Consider the following 19378-nt stretch of genomic DNA (forward strand, 5'->3'; position numbering starts at 1 on the left):
GGAAGTCTATGCAGGGCCTGAGACCACCATCTTTCTTCTTTACGAAGAAGAAACCAGCTGACACTGGAGACGTGGAGGGTCGGATAAATCCCTTGGCCAGCTCCTCCTTGATGTATGCCTGCATTGCCTCCGTTTCTGGTTTTGACAAAGGAAAAACTCTACCTCTGGTAGGAGTGGCACCAGGCAGGAGGTCGATGGCGCAGTCATACGATCTGTGTGGTGGTAGCTGGGTGGCGTTCTGCTTGCTGAAGGCCTCTCGCAGGTCCTGGTATTGTGCCGGCACGATTCCAACTTCATCCACTGGGGGTGCCTCCTCCAGAGTTGTGGAGGCCACGCATGTCTGCGATGGGGTGCCTGAACCACAACCCCCTCTCCTATCAGTCTGGAGACACTGGTAGACACAGAAAGTGGAGGGGAAAGAGAGACACCGAGCTGACCAGTTAATAGCAGGATTGTGCCTCTCTAGCCAGGGAAGGCCCAATATGACTGGGCAGCGAGGAGAGTCAATGGTAAAAAACCTGATAGTTTCATGGTGGTCAGGACACGTGATGAGTCTGACATCCTTTGTTATGAATTGGATCTGTCCTGAACCCAGGGGTCGGCCATCAAGAGCTGAGACTGCTACTTGTGCATTACAGGTCAGAAGAGGCAGTTTGTGAGTGCGGGCAAAGGTTACATCAACAAAATTGCCAGCAGCGCCTGAATCTAACATAGCCAGTGTTTGTACAGGGTTATTATGCACATATAGGATCACAGGAACTTCAAAAGTCATTGGTGGATCGCTTACCGAGAAGCGGCGTGGAGGTCGGGTGGGACAGGTGGCTCGGAGGTGTCCTGGTTGACCACAATAAAGACATAAGTTCTCACGCCGCCGCCTCTCACGTTCAGCAGGGGTCAGTTGTGTCGAACCCAGGTGCATGGGCTCAGGATCAGATGTTTGGGAGGGCCGGAGTGGTGGTAGGTGAGGTGAAAAGGAACGAGGAGTAGAGAGATGTGGGCGCCGAGACCACATCAGATTGTCCAATCGGATGGCTAGCTGGATGAAAGCCTCCAGGCCCAGACCTTCATCACGGCAGGCCAGCTCCCTCTGCATGTCACCTGAGAGTCCACGCCGGAAAAGCCTCTTCAGAGTGTCCAGATTACAATCCGTCTGGACCACCAGAGTTCGAAACTTTAAAGAATATGATGCGACAGTGTCTCTTCCCTGGGTTAGTTCCATAAGGTGGTCACCAGGGTCTTTACCATCAGCAGAATGGTGGAAGACCTCACGAAGCTGCTGGGTGAATGCGGCATAAGAGTCAAACGGGATCGCTCCTCCTGCCCACATGGCTGACATCCACTCAAGGGCCTCCCCAGTGAGAAGTGAGCACAGGAAGGACACCTTAGCTTCTTCAGTGGAGTAGAGGTGGGGCTGCTGCCGCAGATATAAGTCACATTGCATCAGGAACCCACGACACAGTTCAGGCCTCCCATTGAATTTATCTGGGAGTGAAAGCCTGGGACCTCCCATAGCACCATTAGCATGGTCCAGCGATGCCATGTCTGCAGGAGGGAATGGAGCTGCGACGTTTGGAACCAGCCCTGGTGGAGTGACACTGGCATTCTGGCCAGCTTGTAGATGAGTCATTATGGCCTCGGTGGCTGCAGTTAGCCGCTGGAGTTGGTGTCCATGCTCGAGCAGCATAGCGACGAAGCTTGCCAGGTCGGAAGGGCTAGGAACCCCAGCTGCTGGATCCATGTCTGGCGAAGTATTCTGTAACAAGGAGTCAGAGGCAGTTGGATCCATATGCAGCGTTTATTAAAGAGTTGAGGGGCAGAAGCTGGTCAGATAGGCAGAGGTCAGGCACGGCGTGGAGATTTCATAGGTGAGGCAGACGGTGGTCAGAGACAGGCGAAGGTCAGGCACGGCTTGGCTTTGTCAGGGGAGAGGCAAGCGGAGGTCAAGGCCAGGCAGGAGTCGAGGCAGGCGGCTGACAGGAGAGAGTGGAGTTCAAAAAAAGTCGGCAACAGTAAGGGCACGATTCAGAGATTCAGGATAGCAGGGAGGATAATACTTCGCACTGAGTTTGGATTGGTGCTCTGGTTTTAAGCTGTGAGGGTGATTGGAGATGAGAAGCAGCTGAGGAGCTTCTGGGAGGAGCTGCAGGGGCTGATGGGAAATGCGGTGAGAAGAAAACAGGAAGTTGCTAATACTCAGGAGACTGTGTGCGGAGGGAGCCAGAGGGGGAGACAGAGGGCAACCTTCTGACATTCTGTGAGTCTAAATTCATTCTAAGATCATTAACAAGCTGTCTCTGTACTGTGGTTCATTCCAAAACCAGACTGATATTTTTCTAAAATGTTTTTGTTATTTAAAAACTTGTGAAGTTGAGTAACTTTTCTCAATAATTTTACCTAAAAACGGTAAGTTGGATACAGGTCTACAGCTATTCAGAGTATTTGGATCTAAACTGCTCTTCTTCAGAAGGGGGATCACCACTGCTGTTTTACAGGCAGAGCGGATGACACCAATCTGAAGAGAGCAGTTCACTATGTTTAAAAGCTCTGACTCAAAGAATCCATAAAATGTTTTAAAAAGTGAAGTTGGAATGGGATCTAAAATACAGGTTTTGGTGTTTACTTGGGATAAAACTCGACCAAGCATTTCTGCATCAACCAGGACAAAACTCCCCAGTGTTTCCCCAGGTAAAACCAATGCTGGTGATCTGCTAAAACCAGAGTACTGAAAGATGAAAGACTAGATCTTATAGCATTGATTTTACCCATGAAGTGGTCTGCGAATTCCTCACATGCATTAGATGATGGCAATCTTTGTTTATTAAAATGTCAATTGTTTTAAAAATAAATTTTGGATTGTTTTTATTTTCTGATATGAGATTTGAAAAGTATTGTTTTCTGGCCTGTATAACAGAGTTATTGTACATTTTGAGTTGTTCTTTAAAAATGTCTTTATGAATTATTAGTTTTGTCTTTCTGTATCTCCTCTCCGCTCTTCTGCACTTCTGTTTCAGACACCTAATGTCGTCAGTCATATTGAGATCTGATGTATCTAATGTGTTTTTTTAAGGTGCTCTTTTAATTTTTGTGAGCACTACATATACAACTGCCAATCCCCACATTTTACCCAATACCTTTTTCAAATGTGTCTCTTGACAGTAAAACCTGAAGCAACATTAGTCCTGACAGATATACCAGTGGACAAATGGCATTAGCAAAAGTTACAAAGTTTAATTTTAAAGGTTAAGTTTCTGATAAATCCTCAGTTAGTTAATAAGGACTAAGGTTGATAAGAGGAATAATCGACAATACTAATGCAGAGATGTTGGTATGTTAACCTTCACTGATGAAGGCAGCGGCGTGGAAACTCCCAGCAACAATTGGGCCATCTTGTTTACCACCAGCTCTGTGATCAGTTGTTTGTCCTCCTCCACATGTTCTCCAATCAGAGGCATGGAGCTGTCCATCACCTGTAGAGGTGGCACACATGTTAATATTCAACCACTAGAGGGCAGCAATGAGCAACCTAAGATCACAACAGGAAGTGCCCAAAGCTTCCTGCAGTAATGGGTTGTGTCCAAATTCAGCAGCTGCGTCCTTCTATGGCCGTGGCCTTTGCGGTCGCTGATGGCCGGGTCCTTCGTAAAGCGGGTAGAGTAAAGTGCAGTGAATTTGGACAGTCCAGCCTTGTTTTTTTTATGACTTTATTGAACAAAATGCAAGTTAGTCTAACTTTGCTGGCAAATTTCCAAATGCGGAATCAACTAGAGTCTCCAATCCTGGAGCGGTGAAGATCCAAGACCAGTTAGTTCCCTCCTCTCTCTCCTGCACTCTGCTCTTCTGCCTCATGTCCTGTCTGATTAGGTCTAGAAGCTCATCACTGTTTATTCTTCTTCCTCCAGCTGGTGGCTCACTCCTTCCTTCCTCTCTTCCGCTCTCCGCTGTTCCTGACCCTGAAGAGGACCTTATCCAGCCTTATCCTGGACCTTGTCCAGCAGATCCATTTTCTCCAGGATTCTCCTGAAAAACACACTGCACAAAGAGGGAGATATGACAGGGTTAATCCCTCTCAAAAATGTTTCACAAAAGACAATAAACTCTACTGCAGGGGTCACCAACTCTGTTCCTGCTTGTTTAGCAGCTAACCCTGTTTCTACTACTTCTGCTCACCTGGATCAGGTGTTTCAGTCAATCAGAAACTGAACTCATCCAATTCATCTAACCAGGAATTACTGAAGCAGGATTATAGGGCGCAGTTTCACTTACTGGTACTTTTTCGGTATTTAGCAAATACATAAGGCGCTCTTGACCATAGGGTGCAGGCATGGTAAAACTAGGGTTTGTCACCGAAGTTTGATTCCACGCAGAAACAGTTATGATCTACACAGATCTACCGAAACCGAAAGCAGCTCCATACAAACAGTGCAGCTGTTCTTTGAAGGTCTATTGTTCTCTGAACATGTCAATCATTTCGACTTTCTTCAGTACTGTGAAGTTTTAGCCAATCCCTTTACTTTTCCTGCCATAGTGGGCGGGCTCATATAAAGCAGCTATTGAGGCGAGCACGAGAGCGTGCGCCGCGTAGCGCTTGAAAGTCTGACTTCATTTCACAGCAGATCACAGAGTTTGATGATGTTGCATCGCATCAGCCAATCAGGAACTCAGCTTTTGGCACGGGCTGTTTTCAGTGACCCGATCGGAAATAAAGAAGTAAAATACGAATCCGTTACGACTGTCTTTGTCCTGTTGCAGCGCAGCGGTTCTGTCTGCAGACAGACAGACATCCTCCCTTCAACGGCGTCTGCTCGCTCCACACGCCGGGGGAGAGACAGGTGCTGCGGGGGCGGGGAGGGCGGGTAACCTGCTTGGCTCTCCTCAACTGTGATGTTTTGTTTATGTCTGTCGAGACAATGATAAAAAAACATCCCCTACTTTTCCTCCTCTCAGGTCAATGTGGGACAGCCTTTATCCCAGTCACAGAAACAGCGGAAGGCCCCGCCCCCGGCCAGACGTATGATGGGCGAGTAAGAATGTGTAGAAAGCAATATTAGTTATAGGAACGAGCGGTACGAGCCGTTGAGCACGACAGCAGCAGGAGACGCCAACTCAGCGCTTCATGGTGAAAAAAAAGAGCAATTGATGTTTTTCTGTTATCTGTTAGATCACGGTGGTTGGAACTGCCTAAAACCAACGAATCGGTGCTCCCTGCTGGTGCACGCGCTCAGCCGATGGTTTTCATCAGAAATACTTTATTTTGTAACATTGTACTGAGATAAACTTTCTTAACAATAAAAGGCTATAACATAAAATGCCTAACAAAAGCCCAAGTGCAAGTGAAGGGCATTTTAAATTCAAAACTTCAATCAACGTTTCGTAAAATGAAATAAAAAACATCAAAAATAACATTTCCATAACAAATAACTGCCGTTGTTTAAACTACATTTTATTTTATTTATTTATTTATTTTTAACTCGTCCTGTCCAACAGCTGAGCCAACAGATGTGGGCTGAGAGCTTCTTGTGTTGGGCAGATTTTACTGTCACAACAGGGATTTATTGAGTATAAACCCCTGTTGTATTTAATGCTAAACTTTATTTATATTGATTATGTTTTATTTTATTTATTTTTCTTTGTTGTTGGACCGGATGGAAAAAAGGAAGAGGGTGGGGGAGGGGTGGGGGGGAGAGGAAGAAGAAGATGGCAACAGAGGGAGGCAACATCATAAAACAACCAGGACTAAGTGATAAACTAGAATGGGCGGGGCCTGTCTACACACACACTCTATAGTTACAAACACACTTGTTGGCCAAAATAGTCTCCACATTTAAACTAAACATACTCACATATACTATACATATACTACACATGTACTCAATTCAACTGTAACAACAGCTCACACACTCCATCATACAAACCCATTCAGATAAAGACTTTCATTCTGTCACACAAACGGCTAGTGCTAAGGTGAGCTGATACCTGTGCTCAGGTGAGTGTTTAAACTACATTTTAAACGTCCCCCGGTGCGCCTGCAGTTCGGAACTTCGGGGGTCCGTAGCTCTCGGGACGCGGCTCCGGTACCACCAGACGTGGTACTGGACGCGAACCGGAGCGGTGTGGAAAGGCACGTATGAGAAAATCCGCAATTAATGCGTCAAATAAATTGTCGGCATCACGCACATGTCAAGTTAACGCGTAATTAACACGACAAATCTAACAGCCCTACTAAAAACATAGTTGCTCTGGTTCAGCTTTTTTCTTCTCTGCTTTTTCGCATGAAGTGGGCGGGTCCTCGTGCGCTCCTCCACCTGGTCCATTGACAGGTGAAAACGCGCTTAGAGGCACAGCAGCGGAGAGCTGTGTCTGACCGTAAAGAGAGACTTCTACCGGTGTTATTGATCCAACAGGTGTTTATGCTAGCGGTACACACGTGGAGCACGTGACTAACGTGTTGATTATCAAAGAAAAGTTCAGGAAATTTGAATAAAAGGAAGGGAAATGAATATGGATACCAGCACTGTAAAAAACAATGATCATATAGAATGAACAGCCTGAAAGTTCACAAGTTGCCTCAATAATAACAAATTATCTGACATAAAATGTAAAATTCATTGAAACAAATTTGAATTTGAACAAATGTGATTTTTTCCCCCACAGTTACTGCTTATGGGGAGAAGCGAGGGAGCACGTACACGCGGTCCGCGCTTCGTGTGAGTGGTGCTCACTTCAGCTATAAAACATCAAAGTTCTCATGTAATTCGCCCTTCAAAAAAAAACAAGAAAAAAAACAACACAGTCGGCGCACTGCAATATAGGGCGTGCTGCACATTTTGGAGAAAATTTGAGACATTTCTGAGCGCCTAATGGTCGTGAAAATACGGTAAATGTACGATTTGCCACAGCAGCCGAAAATTTGGCGCTAGTAAAAAGATGATAATTTTTCACCCCCGAGCTTTATAGTTGCTCTATAATTGTCCGTTCTTTGGTCCCTAAAAGGTTATAAAATTATGCTTTAAATTTTTTTGTTTTCATCAAGAAAGAACAAACATGAACGATCGAAGAACAACAGCAGGATCTAGCATACAAGCCCAGACCGCTATACGAGCACTGTTATTGTAACATTGCAGATGAAAATATTGTTAAAATGTCATATGTTGATCATAAAAGACATATCAGTTTACAGTTTTTACTTACATTTAAAAGTGAAATGTTCTCAACTCCGGGTCCCGAATCAAAGTCCGTCATTGTTTTAGAAAAAATCTTCGCGGCCAACCGCCATGCATCTTGGGAAAGGGGCAGCATAGAACGATACTTGAATTTGGGGAAAGGAAGGCTGTGTTCGTTGGCAGTGTTTGAAGCAGCAATTGAATCTGGACTGGACTTGTGATGTCAATGGCTGACAAATGCAGCCCAGGGAGGACGCAGAACCCGGACACAGCCATGGACTCTTTGGTGCTCAGGCAGAAGTGATGAGTCTTTTTTTATTGTCTGTATTTGATTTGTAAAACTATGTCCGTCTCTGTTGTTGAGGTCAGAGGATAACAGTTTTACGAGCCTCTGTCTGTCTCAAATCCAATTAACTGCTGATGAGAGTGACTCCTTCCCAAGTTCCCAGGCACTGAAAAAGCTACTTCTCAATGAAACAACCACTGCAGAAGACGGTATGTCGGAGCTCCAGACCTAAAACAAGTCTTCTATTGATGGATTACATTCTATAGATGACTTTCTAAGCTTCTCTACTTGCTGTAATAACAAATCCCATGAACTCAAAAGCAGAAACGCGCCTTTTTTCCTGTATCAGCGTCGGATCAGCGGGGCCGTGTTTGAGTGCACAATTGAATTATTCAAAGAGGACACAGAAAAGTTCCCAGAACTTTGGCTCACATGTGGAGCGTAAAGGCACATGAGGCCATGGAGGAGGCAAGGCTCTTCCATGGCTCCTCTGCTCAGGCTCCTCCCCTCATCCTGACGGAGGCTCCGCCCCAAATGATGACACTAGGTGTCTTTGAGATCCCCAGCACTTCGCCTGCATCGTCGGCGAGACCAGGCGGCTGCTGGCTGGAGCCGAGAAAGGTGCCTGAGACAAAGTCTCCAAGACTGTACAAGAACAGGGAGTTGTGATTGTCTTTAGCATTCGGTTGAATTTTAATATTTCTTTTCTCCTTAGTCTGAGCTTTTACTATTATGTTTTTATATTAATTTTTAACATCTATCCGTTGACAACATATGAAAAATAGCGGCTGGGTAAATTTAATGTGTACTGTCCCAGAGGCATAAATAACATTTAGATTAAAGTTAACTTTTAAAGGCAATAATAACACACATAACCACAGATTAATTGAAATCTTGCATTATTTTTCATCAGTGATTCACCACTTTCCAAAACAGGTTATGAAATACACAGATTTCCTTCATTTAGTGCCAGTTTTTCCTGATCAGCATCAGGATTCATGTATCAACATGACTGGGAAAGGACCTCGATTGGGGGATTTTCCAGCAGCATGGTGCAATTCCTCTGTTTTGATAGGTTATGAATTCAATATGACGTTGGTTATCTGGAGTTCCATTAGTTGGGGTGACACTTGACCGATCATGGGACCCTTCCTATTATGGGTGGACTCCAGCCTCAAGAAAATGGAAACAGAAACTGCGTCTGAGTATTCAGACAGCAGGAAAGATTCCATCCCTAGTACTGACTTTAAATGCAAGCAGCTTCCTATTAGATTAGAAACCTTTCTTATATAGTAAAACTGACAAAGGTCCACCTTGTCCTGGGTTAAGTCTTTGTGTGTATAAATCAGGAGAAGACCCATGTGTGAAATTTTACCTATGTTCAAACACCACGGAAGAAGACAAGGATAAAACCGGTAAAAAAAAAGAAAAAAAAATCTCTCTCTCTCTATATATATATTTATATATATTAGGGCTGGGAATCACTGGGTACCTCACGATACGATACGCGATACATGGCTCACGATATCGATAATATCGCGATACTGCAATAATTGGTAGAAATGCTCTTTAAGAACTAGCATTATATAGAAGAACATGTTTTTTTGTGAAAATATATCCCCTTTAATCTTTTTTAGCTTTAACACAATCATAATAAACAAGTTTTCTTATTTTATGCAACAAATTATAGACACTTTTGTGCAACATTGCTGAAATCAGTAATACTATGTATGTGACAAGCATTGACAACAACTGAATTGGACTTATCTGTCAAATTTAATGTTAACAATAGTAAACATGATCAGCAGTGACACTACTTAGTGCAGAATTGTTGTAAGCAACAGAGCAAAAATTAAATAAGTCAAGTGGCGACAGCTATCTACCTCCAAAAGAACGTCACACCAAAGGATGATGAATATAATTTTTTACAGCCTCTGTCAAGTGTTACCTAATTTTCATGCACTTTTCCTTTACTTGAAGAGGGCTGAGAATTCAAAAATGAAGGCTAATTTACTCAGACTGTCACTTGAGATTATTTTTCCAATCTTTATTTATTTTCCATTTGGTCATTTAGCAGCCAATAGGTAAACACCTTAAAACACACATAATAATGGTAAATATAATTTTAAGTGCTTCAATTAATTAGCAAGCTCCCTAATTTTACAGTGAATTAATGTACTTTATTTTAATTGTGTGAATGCATTCAATGCATTCACACTATTGTGCTTCTGTTTCTCTTTATTATTGTGTGAATGCATTCAATGCATTCACACTATTGTGTTTCTGTTTGTCTTTATTATTGTGTGAATGCATTCAATGCATTCACACTATTGAGATTCTTCATTTATGCTTTCTTCCATACGTTTTTTGACACGTAAAAACTCAAGCACACTTTATGCGATTTACACAATCTTGGTATCAAAACGTTCAGCTCGTTAAGGACATTACTGCTTGTATTATTAGTAGTTTTGCACTTTACAGTTTTTGCGTAGTTACACAATTTGTGCATTTTTTTAGCCCCATTATAACTAATAGGATTTTTTTTACAAATTCCTGCAAATTACACACTTTATGCAATTCAAGCAATTTAAAACATTCAGCATGTCCAGAAATTCATGCTTATACTTCCAGCATTGTTAAAATTCATGCAAGTTACACAAAATTACACAATTTAACACAACTTTATACAATTTTACACAATTTTACACAAATTTGTGCAAATTTTAAGCAAATTCAGCATTTTATGCATTTTTACACATCCAGCATGTTCAGGAAATTCATGCTTTTACTACACATTCTTACAATTACACAAGCTACACAAATTTAACACAATTTTACACAACTACACAATTTTACACACTTTGTGCAAATATTAATAAAACTCAGCATTTTATGCAATTATACAGATCCAACATGTTCAGGAAATTCATGCTTTTACTAGACATTGTTAAATTTAAGAAATTTTAAGCTTTTACACGGTTGTGTTCACAAATTTACACAAATTGTTTTTTCCACAAAATTCTTACAACTTTTTGTGCAATTTCAAACCTATGCAATATGGGTATCAAACTGTTCAGGATGTTGAGAACATTATAACTAACTACGTTTTTTAAGCTAACTTTGAGTTTTGCTAACATATTAGCATAACTTTATCTTTTTTGGCTAATTTGACACTTTCTCCGGTTTTTAAGGCTAATTCTTAGTTAAGCTACTTTCAGCAATTACAGTAAGTCCTTACAGCAACTTCAGCAAATGTTTGCAGCATATTCAGCGACAACATTCAGCAAAGATGCATTCACACATGCATTATCGGAGGTAATGCAATTTTTCTAGTTATTGTTTATTTCATCTTCCGTACGTTTTTTGGAACGTAAAAACTTTGCGATTTATGCAATCGAGGTATCAAAACGTCCGGCTCGTTCAGGACATTGCTGCTTGTATTTTTGGTTTTCGCAAATTTTACAGTTTTCGCGATATTACGCAATTTATGCGAAGTTTCAGCCCTATGTTAAGTCAATGGGAAAATTTAAAACTTTTTACTGCACCTTAAAACTTTTACAATATTGGTATCAAAACGTTCAGCACGTTCAGGACATTAATGCACAAACTTTTGGTATTCGTACACTTTACGATTTTCACGCAATTAACGCGAATTAAAGCAATTTAAGCTATTAATGCTAGTTAATGCAACTTAAGCACTTTACACACTTTACACACTTTAAGCACTTAATACACGTTACACAATTTAAGCAATTACTGGAAATTTAAGCAATTTACGCGATTTACAACAACCGCATTAGCGCGATAATGCATTCACACATGCATTATCGGAGGTAATGCAATTTTCTAGTTATTGTTTATTTCATTTTCCGTACGTTTTTTGTAACGTAAAAGCTCAAGCACACTTTATGCGATTTATGCAATCTAGGTATCAAAACGTCCGGCTCGTTCAGGACATTGCTGCTTGTATTTTTGGTTTTCCCAAATATTACAGTTTTCGCGATATTTCGCAATTTATGCGAATTTTCAGCCCTATGTTAAGTTAATGGGAAAATTTAAAACTTTTTACTGCACCTTAAAACTTTTACAATATTGGTATCACAACGTTCAGCACGTTCAGGACATTAATGCACGAACTTTTGGTATTCGTACATTTTACGATTTTCATGCAATTTAAGCGAATTAACGCAATTTAAGCTATTAATGCTAATTAATGCAATTTAAGCACTTTACACACTTTACACACTTTAAGCACTTAATACACGTTACACAATTTAAGCAATTACTGCAAATTTAAGCAATTTACGCGATTTACAACAACCGCATTAGCGCGATAATGCATTCACACATGCATTATCGGAGGTAATGCAATTTTCTAGTTACATTTAAATTTCAGTTCATACATCAAATCCTGCTTTTTTATTTAAGAATTACTTTAAATTAACATTGGCAACAAGTAATTACATTGTTTGAAAACGTCACATTATAAATTTAGCAAAGTTACACCGTACACCAGCAGGTTAAACATCGAAGTGCATGAAACCAAAAATTCCGACGCTATCTGAAGTGTACACAAACAACTACGAAGCACGCGCCCAGTTCACACAGCAAACAGGAAGTAAGTGATCGCTGACATTCTAGAGCTCAGACAAAATCACTTCTTACCTGGATCTCCTACCGATGGATGATAAATGCTGACAGGTAGACATGCTTCACACACGCGCTACAGAGCCTGTATCTCACCGGTGCTTCTCTCGAATGTGCGCGTGCATCGCTATTGAAAGTCCGATGCAGCACGCCCTTCTGCTTAATAGTTCCGGCGCGCGACTCGCACGGTCAGCGCAACAGCCTCTTTAAATGAAAATATAATATCGATCCTTGGTGAGAACCCATCGAGAATCGATCGCAGGACTAAATATCGCGATATATCGCAATATCGATATTTTGGCACACCCCTAATATATATATATATATAAATCTGCCTTACAGATTTATACATTTAGATCTGCCTTTGCACTTTGACCCAGTACCCAATCTTCTGTCTGTTGTTTTAATTGAGTCTTGCTTTTATGTGTACTATCTTATTATTTTATTGTTATTTCACTGTAAAGTGTTCTTGGGTGATTTGAAAGGCGCTTCAAATAAAATGCATTATTATTATTATTATTATTATTAAATGAGACCAAGATAACATCGGGCCATTAATACCAATAAAATAAAATGATCTGGAGGGCCGGATAGAATTACCTAGTGGGCCAGTCCTTGACTTTGACACGTGTGGCCTATGGGAAGTAAGCAACAGAAACATTCAGATGTGAGACCAAGTCATTGTTTTGCAAGTCTCAAGTAAGTCTCAAGTCTTTGTCCTCTAGTTTTAAATTAAAAGCTTTTTACTTTCTTTTAATTTTATTTTAATGATCACATTTTTACTATTTCTTTTGATTGTTTCTTTTAATGTTTTATGTAAAGCACTTTGAATTGTCTCTGTACATGAAATGTGCTATACAAATAAACGTGCCTTGCATTGCCGAGTTCGACTCAAGCCCCATGTCAAAAGCAGTCAAGTCCCAAGCCGAGTCTCAAGTCAAGTCCCAAGTCAAAACCAACAAGTCCCACATTAAGTCCCAAGTAAAGATCAACAAGTCCCAAGTCAAAACCAGTCAAGTCCCAAGTTGAGTCCCAAGTGAAGACCATCAAGTCCCAAGTCAAAAGCAGTCAAGTCCCAAGTCAAGACCAACAAGTCCCAAGTCAAAAGCAGTCAAGTCCCAAGTCGAGTCACAAATCCTACTATTTAATTTTCAAGTCATTTAAAAAGGGACTTGAAAGTCATATTAATGTCCGAGTCAGGTCATGAGTCAGAGGTTTGAAAGTCCAAGTGGTCAGAAGTTGTCAAATTCATGACTTGAGTTCAAGTGACGTTACTCGAGTCCCCATCTCTGGAAACACTGGACCTTGCCTTACCTTGGTTTAAAACTAGGTGAAACTGTTGTTCTTAACAAAGTAGCTTCTCAACAAAAAAACAATAATCAATAAGCCTTTTTCAACCTGAGCTTTAGTTTAAGTGTTGACATTATTTGATAACAACAACTTTTCAACCGTCTACACAACTAACATAATTCAAGCAGATTCTGAGGCAAAGAAAAGCAGTTGTGTGCTGAAATACGACACTTTCCAGGAACAAAGTGTTACACAGAAAGCTGCCTTTCTCTGCTTTAAAATCAGTTGGATTACATTATTATGTAAACCAGGGGTCTCAAACTCAAATCAGCCGGGGACCGCTGGAGGCAGAGTCTGGGTGAGGCTGATAAAACATTCCAATGTTCTCAAACACCTTTATTTTTAACACAAAATAATTAATTTAATTAATTAATTAGAAAAATGAATTAGAAAATCAATCATTAATAAATAAAATAATAACAATGACCATACAGCAGATACAGAAGACTGAAGAAACCACATAATGACTGATTGACTGACTAGAGCAGTGTTTCTCCAAGGGTGGGGGGGAATGTGAATAAAAAAATGTTTACATTAGTTATGGATATTGTGCATGATCCTACATAGTAGTTCATAATAAATTAAATGTAGCAAAAACAACCTAAAAATGCATTTGGTAGCAGAAAGAGCTGCTGTTTACAGTGAACCAATGAAAAGAACTGAATCTCTGAGTAAAGTTTTGGAAGTATTCTAATAAAACAGAGAAAAATTAATAAAACAAATTATTTAGAAGTTTTTCAAAAATTGTTCTTTAATGATAACAAAAGTACAATATTTTGAGCAGATATACGTTTAACTTGAACAAATTAAGTAAAAACTTTATAAAAATAAGTTAACCAGTATAATGCGGAACGCAAAAAAGGACTATTATTCAAATCAATTATGTTTAAGTAAAAGAAATATTAAAGAAACCTGGAAAGTCCTACGGGATGTTTTGGGAAATAAAAGATCAACTCAACAACCATTATATTTATATAAAGAATTGAACAAAGAAATTAATCAAACAGAAATGGCCGAAGAATTTAATTCCCATTTTGTTAATGTAGGACCAAATCTTGCTCAATCCATTCACGTCAAGAATGATGAATCAAGGCAGAAATTTGAAAGTAAACTTAGTCATTCTCTCTTTCTTGGACATGTCAGTGAATCTGAATTATTAAACGTTGTTTAAAAAATTATCAGTAAAAAATCGTGTGACAGCGATGGTCTAGATATGCATATTGTGAAACAAACTATAGATTGCATTGTCACGCAACTGACGTATATTATTAATCTTTCATTTAATTCAGGTACATTTCCTGATAAAATGAAGATAGCAAAAATAAAACCCCTATTCAAATCTGGAGACAAACATAACATTAATAATTATTGGCCAATTTCTTTACTTTCTCAGTTTTCTAAAATTTTGGAAATAAATTTTGCTATACAGTTTGATAATTTCCTGTAGAAATATTCTCTTTTAAATGATAATCAGTATGGTTTTCGAGATAACCGTTCATCGGCATTAGCATTATTGAAAATGACTAAGGATACTACAACAGAATTAGACAATAAAAATCATACAATTGGTGTTTTCATTGATTTAAAGAAGGCCTTTGACACCATTGATCACAACATTCTGTTTGCTAAACTTCAGTCTCCTGGTATTAGAGGTGTTGCATTACAATGGGTGATGAGTTACTTAGACAATCGTCAACAGTTTGTGGAATATGCAGGACATTTATCAAAACGTCAAAAAATTCATTGTGGTATTCCACAAGGCTCAGTACTGGGACCAAATTCTTTTATTGTATACATAAATGATCTTTGTGATGTGTCCAAAATACTGCAATTTGTTTTGTTTGCTGACGACACCATTTTTTTTGGTCTGGGAAAAATGTGGATACATTAGTTTCTACTATCGAGCAAGAAATGATTTTACTTGAGGAATGGTTTAATAGAAACAAACTCTCTCTTAATTTAAAAAAAACAAAGTTTATGTTGTTTAGTAGCAAAAAATCAATTTCAAATTTTTATTTGAAATGGAATGGTGTAAAGAGTTCATGAATTTTGATTTCTGGGGATTATTGTTGATGAGAATTTAAAATGGAAGCAACATATTCTTTATATAAAACAAAATATAAGTAAAAATCTTGCGGTTTTTAACAAAGCTAAATATTTGTTGAATTACAAAGCTATATATTTTCTTTATTTCTCCTTGATTTTACCATATTTTTCATATTGTTTGGAAGTCTGGGGTAATTCTTATGAGTCGAACCTAGAACCTTTAACATTTCTGAAAGAAAAAAATAATTAAGAATAATACATTTGACTTCCTACAATGAGCACACTTCCAAATTATTTTTTAAGTCAAGAATACTGAAATTTAAAGATCTATGTTCTCTGAAGACACTGTTGGTAATGTTTAAGGCCAAACATTTTATGTTGCCACCTTGTTTACAAAATATTTTTGTTATAAATGAGGTAAATAGTAGAAGAAATTATGACTTCAAAGTACCCAAAGTAAAAACTACACTTAAACAAAGGACTATTTCCTTTGCTGGGGTTAAAAAATGGAATGCGATGGATACTGAGCTGAAAAAGTGTTCAAGTATTGTTTGTTTTAGGTTTAAATGTAAAAACAAAATGATTGATTTGTATGCAGCATGACCTTAATAATGTGTTCCCGTCTGTGATATTGTTTTTATTATGTATTTTTTTTTCATTTTGTGTTTGTTTTGATTATGCCCACTCATTTAGTCATATGTTGGCATTATATGTAATAATAATAAGAGTGGGGTAGGGATTTATAAGACTCTGCCTTCATCCTACTCCTGTTCTTCATTAGTAGATTGTATATATTGTACATACTAACTGAAAAAAGAACAAATAAATAAATCAAATAAAATCAAATTAACTAATGACACCGATTACATTTGCAGCAGAAAGTTGTAGGGGGGGGTTAAGTTCTTCATTTTTTTTTTTGGTACCTGAGAAATTCTGGATTAAAGAAAACAATTTTTATTCATTTTCAAATGTCTGTATTAACAGCCCTTTACTTCATTTCTGAGCTGAGAGCAGTGCGCTCACTGAGATTCTGCTAGCGCACGCATCACTCATGCAGCGGAAGTATTCAGTCTCTTGTGAATGAATGAGGAGGTACTGGACAGCCCGCCGATGTCCCGCCTCCAGAGCCACAACTGTCATTCATATCAACCTTGCGGGCCGCACGAACAGTAATCTTTCATATGAAGACAGGGGGCGCAAATCATCATCCCACGGGCCGCAGATGGCCCGCAGGCGGCCAGTTTGAGAACCGTGATGTAAACAGTCAGAGTTGCTGTAGCTGTAAGCGCGTGTGGTGGCAGAAGCTCTGGTGTTTGATGGTTAGACCCAAAGACTGAAGAACACCGTCTCTGTAAGTGGAATAATGCTGAGTTGTTTTTTTTTTTATTTTTTTAATTTGTTAATATTATTGAAAGCTTCCCAAATGGGAAATTTCCTTTGTTCAGTGAAGATCTATGACTGAATGAAACCTTCACATACAGTCTCCTCCATCCTCCTGTGTGACAGTTTGCTGCTGTAGGACCAGTTTAAATCCAGAAACCTACACAGCAGTCAGAGGGACAGTCCAAAAATCCCACTTATTATCAGTCATTTCCTGTGTAGTAAGAGTGTGACTCTCTCCTCTTCGTCACTCCTGTCCAAACGGTCCGGCTTTGAGACTGCACATCCAGGGAGTCTCAAGATGTTTCCTGAGATCACCTCAGCTTTTTTTTCAGATTAAATACCCCTCCACCACCAGAACAAGTCAAGAACAGAGTGAGGTCATTCATTCAGTTCAAATCTGAGTCGACACATCCTCCCATTTCCAGGAACATGAGGAAGGACGTGTCAGAGATTCATCTGGAGCTGCTTGTGAAGGTTTTTTGTCAGACATCGTCACAAAATAACTCAGCGATTAACTATTCTTCCCGTTAATATGCATCAGTATTAAGCAGAAAAATACTCCACTTTAGATGTTTTACTCTGTTTTTTTTTTAAATAAAACATAACAGGTCATTTTTCTTTCTTTCTTTTTTTTTTTTTTTAGATTTTTAATTAATTTTTATTCTGGCTCACGTTTAAATAAGGGGTGTGCCAAAATATCGATATGCGATATATCGCAATATTTAGTCCTACGATCGATTCTCGATGGGTTCTCACCAAGTATCGATATTATATTTTCATTTGAAGAGGCTGTTGTGGTGAGCATGCGAGTCGCGCGCCGGAATTATTGAGCAGATGGGCGCGCTGCGTTGGACTTTTAATAGCGATGCACGCGCTCATTCAGGAGTGTCAGTCCCGGATCCCCTTTCCCTAACCATGCCCTAATCACGCGCACATGGGTTACGTGACTTCCCTTTTGCGCCATTTTTTTTCTAAAACTTTATTACTCGCGCTGGTTGACAGTTTTAACACGATTTGTGGCAGCTGGATGATCGGGTAGCCCATTGAGTCATTTATTTATTTAGTTAGTTTTTATAACTTTATTTTTTAGAACTGAAGACATGGAAAAAAAAGAAACACAACAGACTGGGGATTGCAAATACAGCTATGATGAGATGTTATGTTTTACAAAGGCATCATAAAATGTTTAAATATTAGATTAAAAAAATCTTATTAATATCAATGGGAGCGTTTATTGTTTCCATGCTCATATCCCAAGGTTTTTTGGAGAAACCTCAGAAATTGGAATAACCTTTAACTTTACATTCACCCTTTTTGTGCCTCAGACGTATTAACATTTATGGAAAATTTATTCACAAATATTTATATTATTTTACTAATTAAGAAATGTAGTATCCATTGTTGTTAATAGAAAGATTGTAAACGTCCTGTTTAAAAAACAGATTAAAAATATATGATGTCTCATTAAAAACCATGAAATCCTCAAAAACTGTCCAGATAACCTTTGAACAAAACTCTGTTTGGTTATTGTTTCCTTCCTTTTTTATGTCTTTATTTTCCTTCTTACTGTAGTTAACATCTTATTTTTCTTAAGTATTTTGGCCCCAGCTGTTCCTTTTGCATCAATCCTATTGAAACCTAAACCTATTTGTTTTAGAAATGTTCTCCCTGTTTGAAACAAACTGTTCTGAGACTTTGAAGATCAAATCTTCTTACCTTATTTTGGCCAAAAATTGTATTGATAAATGTGAATATACAAATGACAAACATTTGACCATATTTCTCAGTGGAATTAAAATGTACAATTAATCTAATAACTGAGAATTTCATGCCTTTGAAAGACTGAAACATATTTATAAATAATGATTTGAACAGTTGGTGAAACTTTTTTCTCTCCATTCTTTTGTGATTAATAGAAGGCTCTGTAGTTTTTCTTTGTTTTCTTTTTTGCTAATTTCATGTTGAACTAAGCATTTTTAGTCATTCAAATGAATAAACTTTAGAACATCTGGTGTTCCATGTCAATATCACACAGGCGTAAAAACCACCTGTGTGAAGCGCTGATGCTGATTGGCTGAGGCGACCTCTGAAGGAGGAGACAAAAGTGACTGAGCTGTTAGTATTCTTGGATCATATCTTTGGTTCCTGTTTTTGTTCATGTTATGTCATAATCATCTGCTAGAGTTATGTTACAGTGGATTATGATATGTTCAATAAAAATGTAGGAAATAAATTATTAACAGTTTATTTAGACAACAGTGACAGCAGTAGTAGGGGGGGGTGGGGGGTCTCCTCTGAATCAAATGTCTTCACTGCTCCTCTCTTCCTGTAGCCGACACTTCCTGTAACACATGAACATGATTCAACAGAGATAAGAAAAGAGTCCAGACTGTTTGGTTCTCATGAAAATCCTATCTGTGCCAGCACAGAGGTGCTGATGCATGCTTTTATTTTTAGTCGTTTAGATTACTGTAATGCCCTGCTCTCTGGTTTACCTCAAAAATCT

The 19378-nt window shown here is 39.0% G+C and overlaps 1 protein-coding gene across 1 annotated transcript in view; it reads right to left on the reverse strand.

Moving 5' to 3' along the window:
* Positions 1-19378, reverse strand: part of LOC112140205 (synapsin-3) — a gene marked incomplete at its 5' end in the record, with an annotated part of 150407 nt that overhangs the window by 20951 nt on the left and 110078 nt on the right. Inside the window, 1 exon segment of the mRNA XM_024263104.2 lies at positions 3336-3467. Within this exon segment, the coding sequence (XP_024118872.1) occupies positions 3336-3467 (132 nt within the window).

Source organism: Oryzias melastigma, linkage group LG23 (genome assembly GCF_002922805.2).
Source record: "Oryzias melastigma strain HK-1 linkage group LG23, ASM292280v2, whole genome shotgun sequence".
In the NCBI taxonomy this organism is placed as follows: domain Eukaryota; kingdom Metazoa; phylum Chordata; class Actinopteri; order Beloniformes; family Adrianichthyidae; genus Oryzias; species Oryzias melastigma.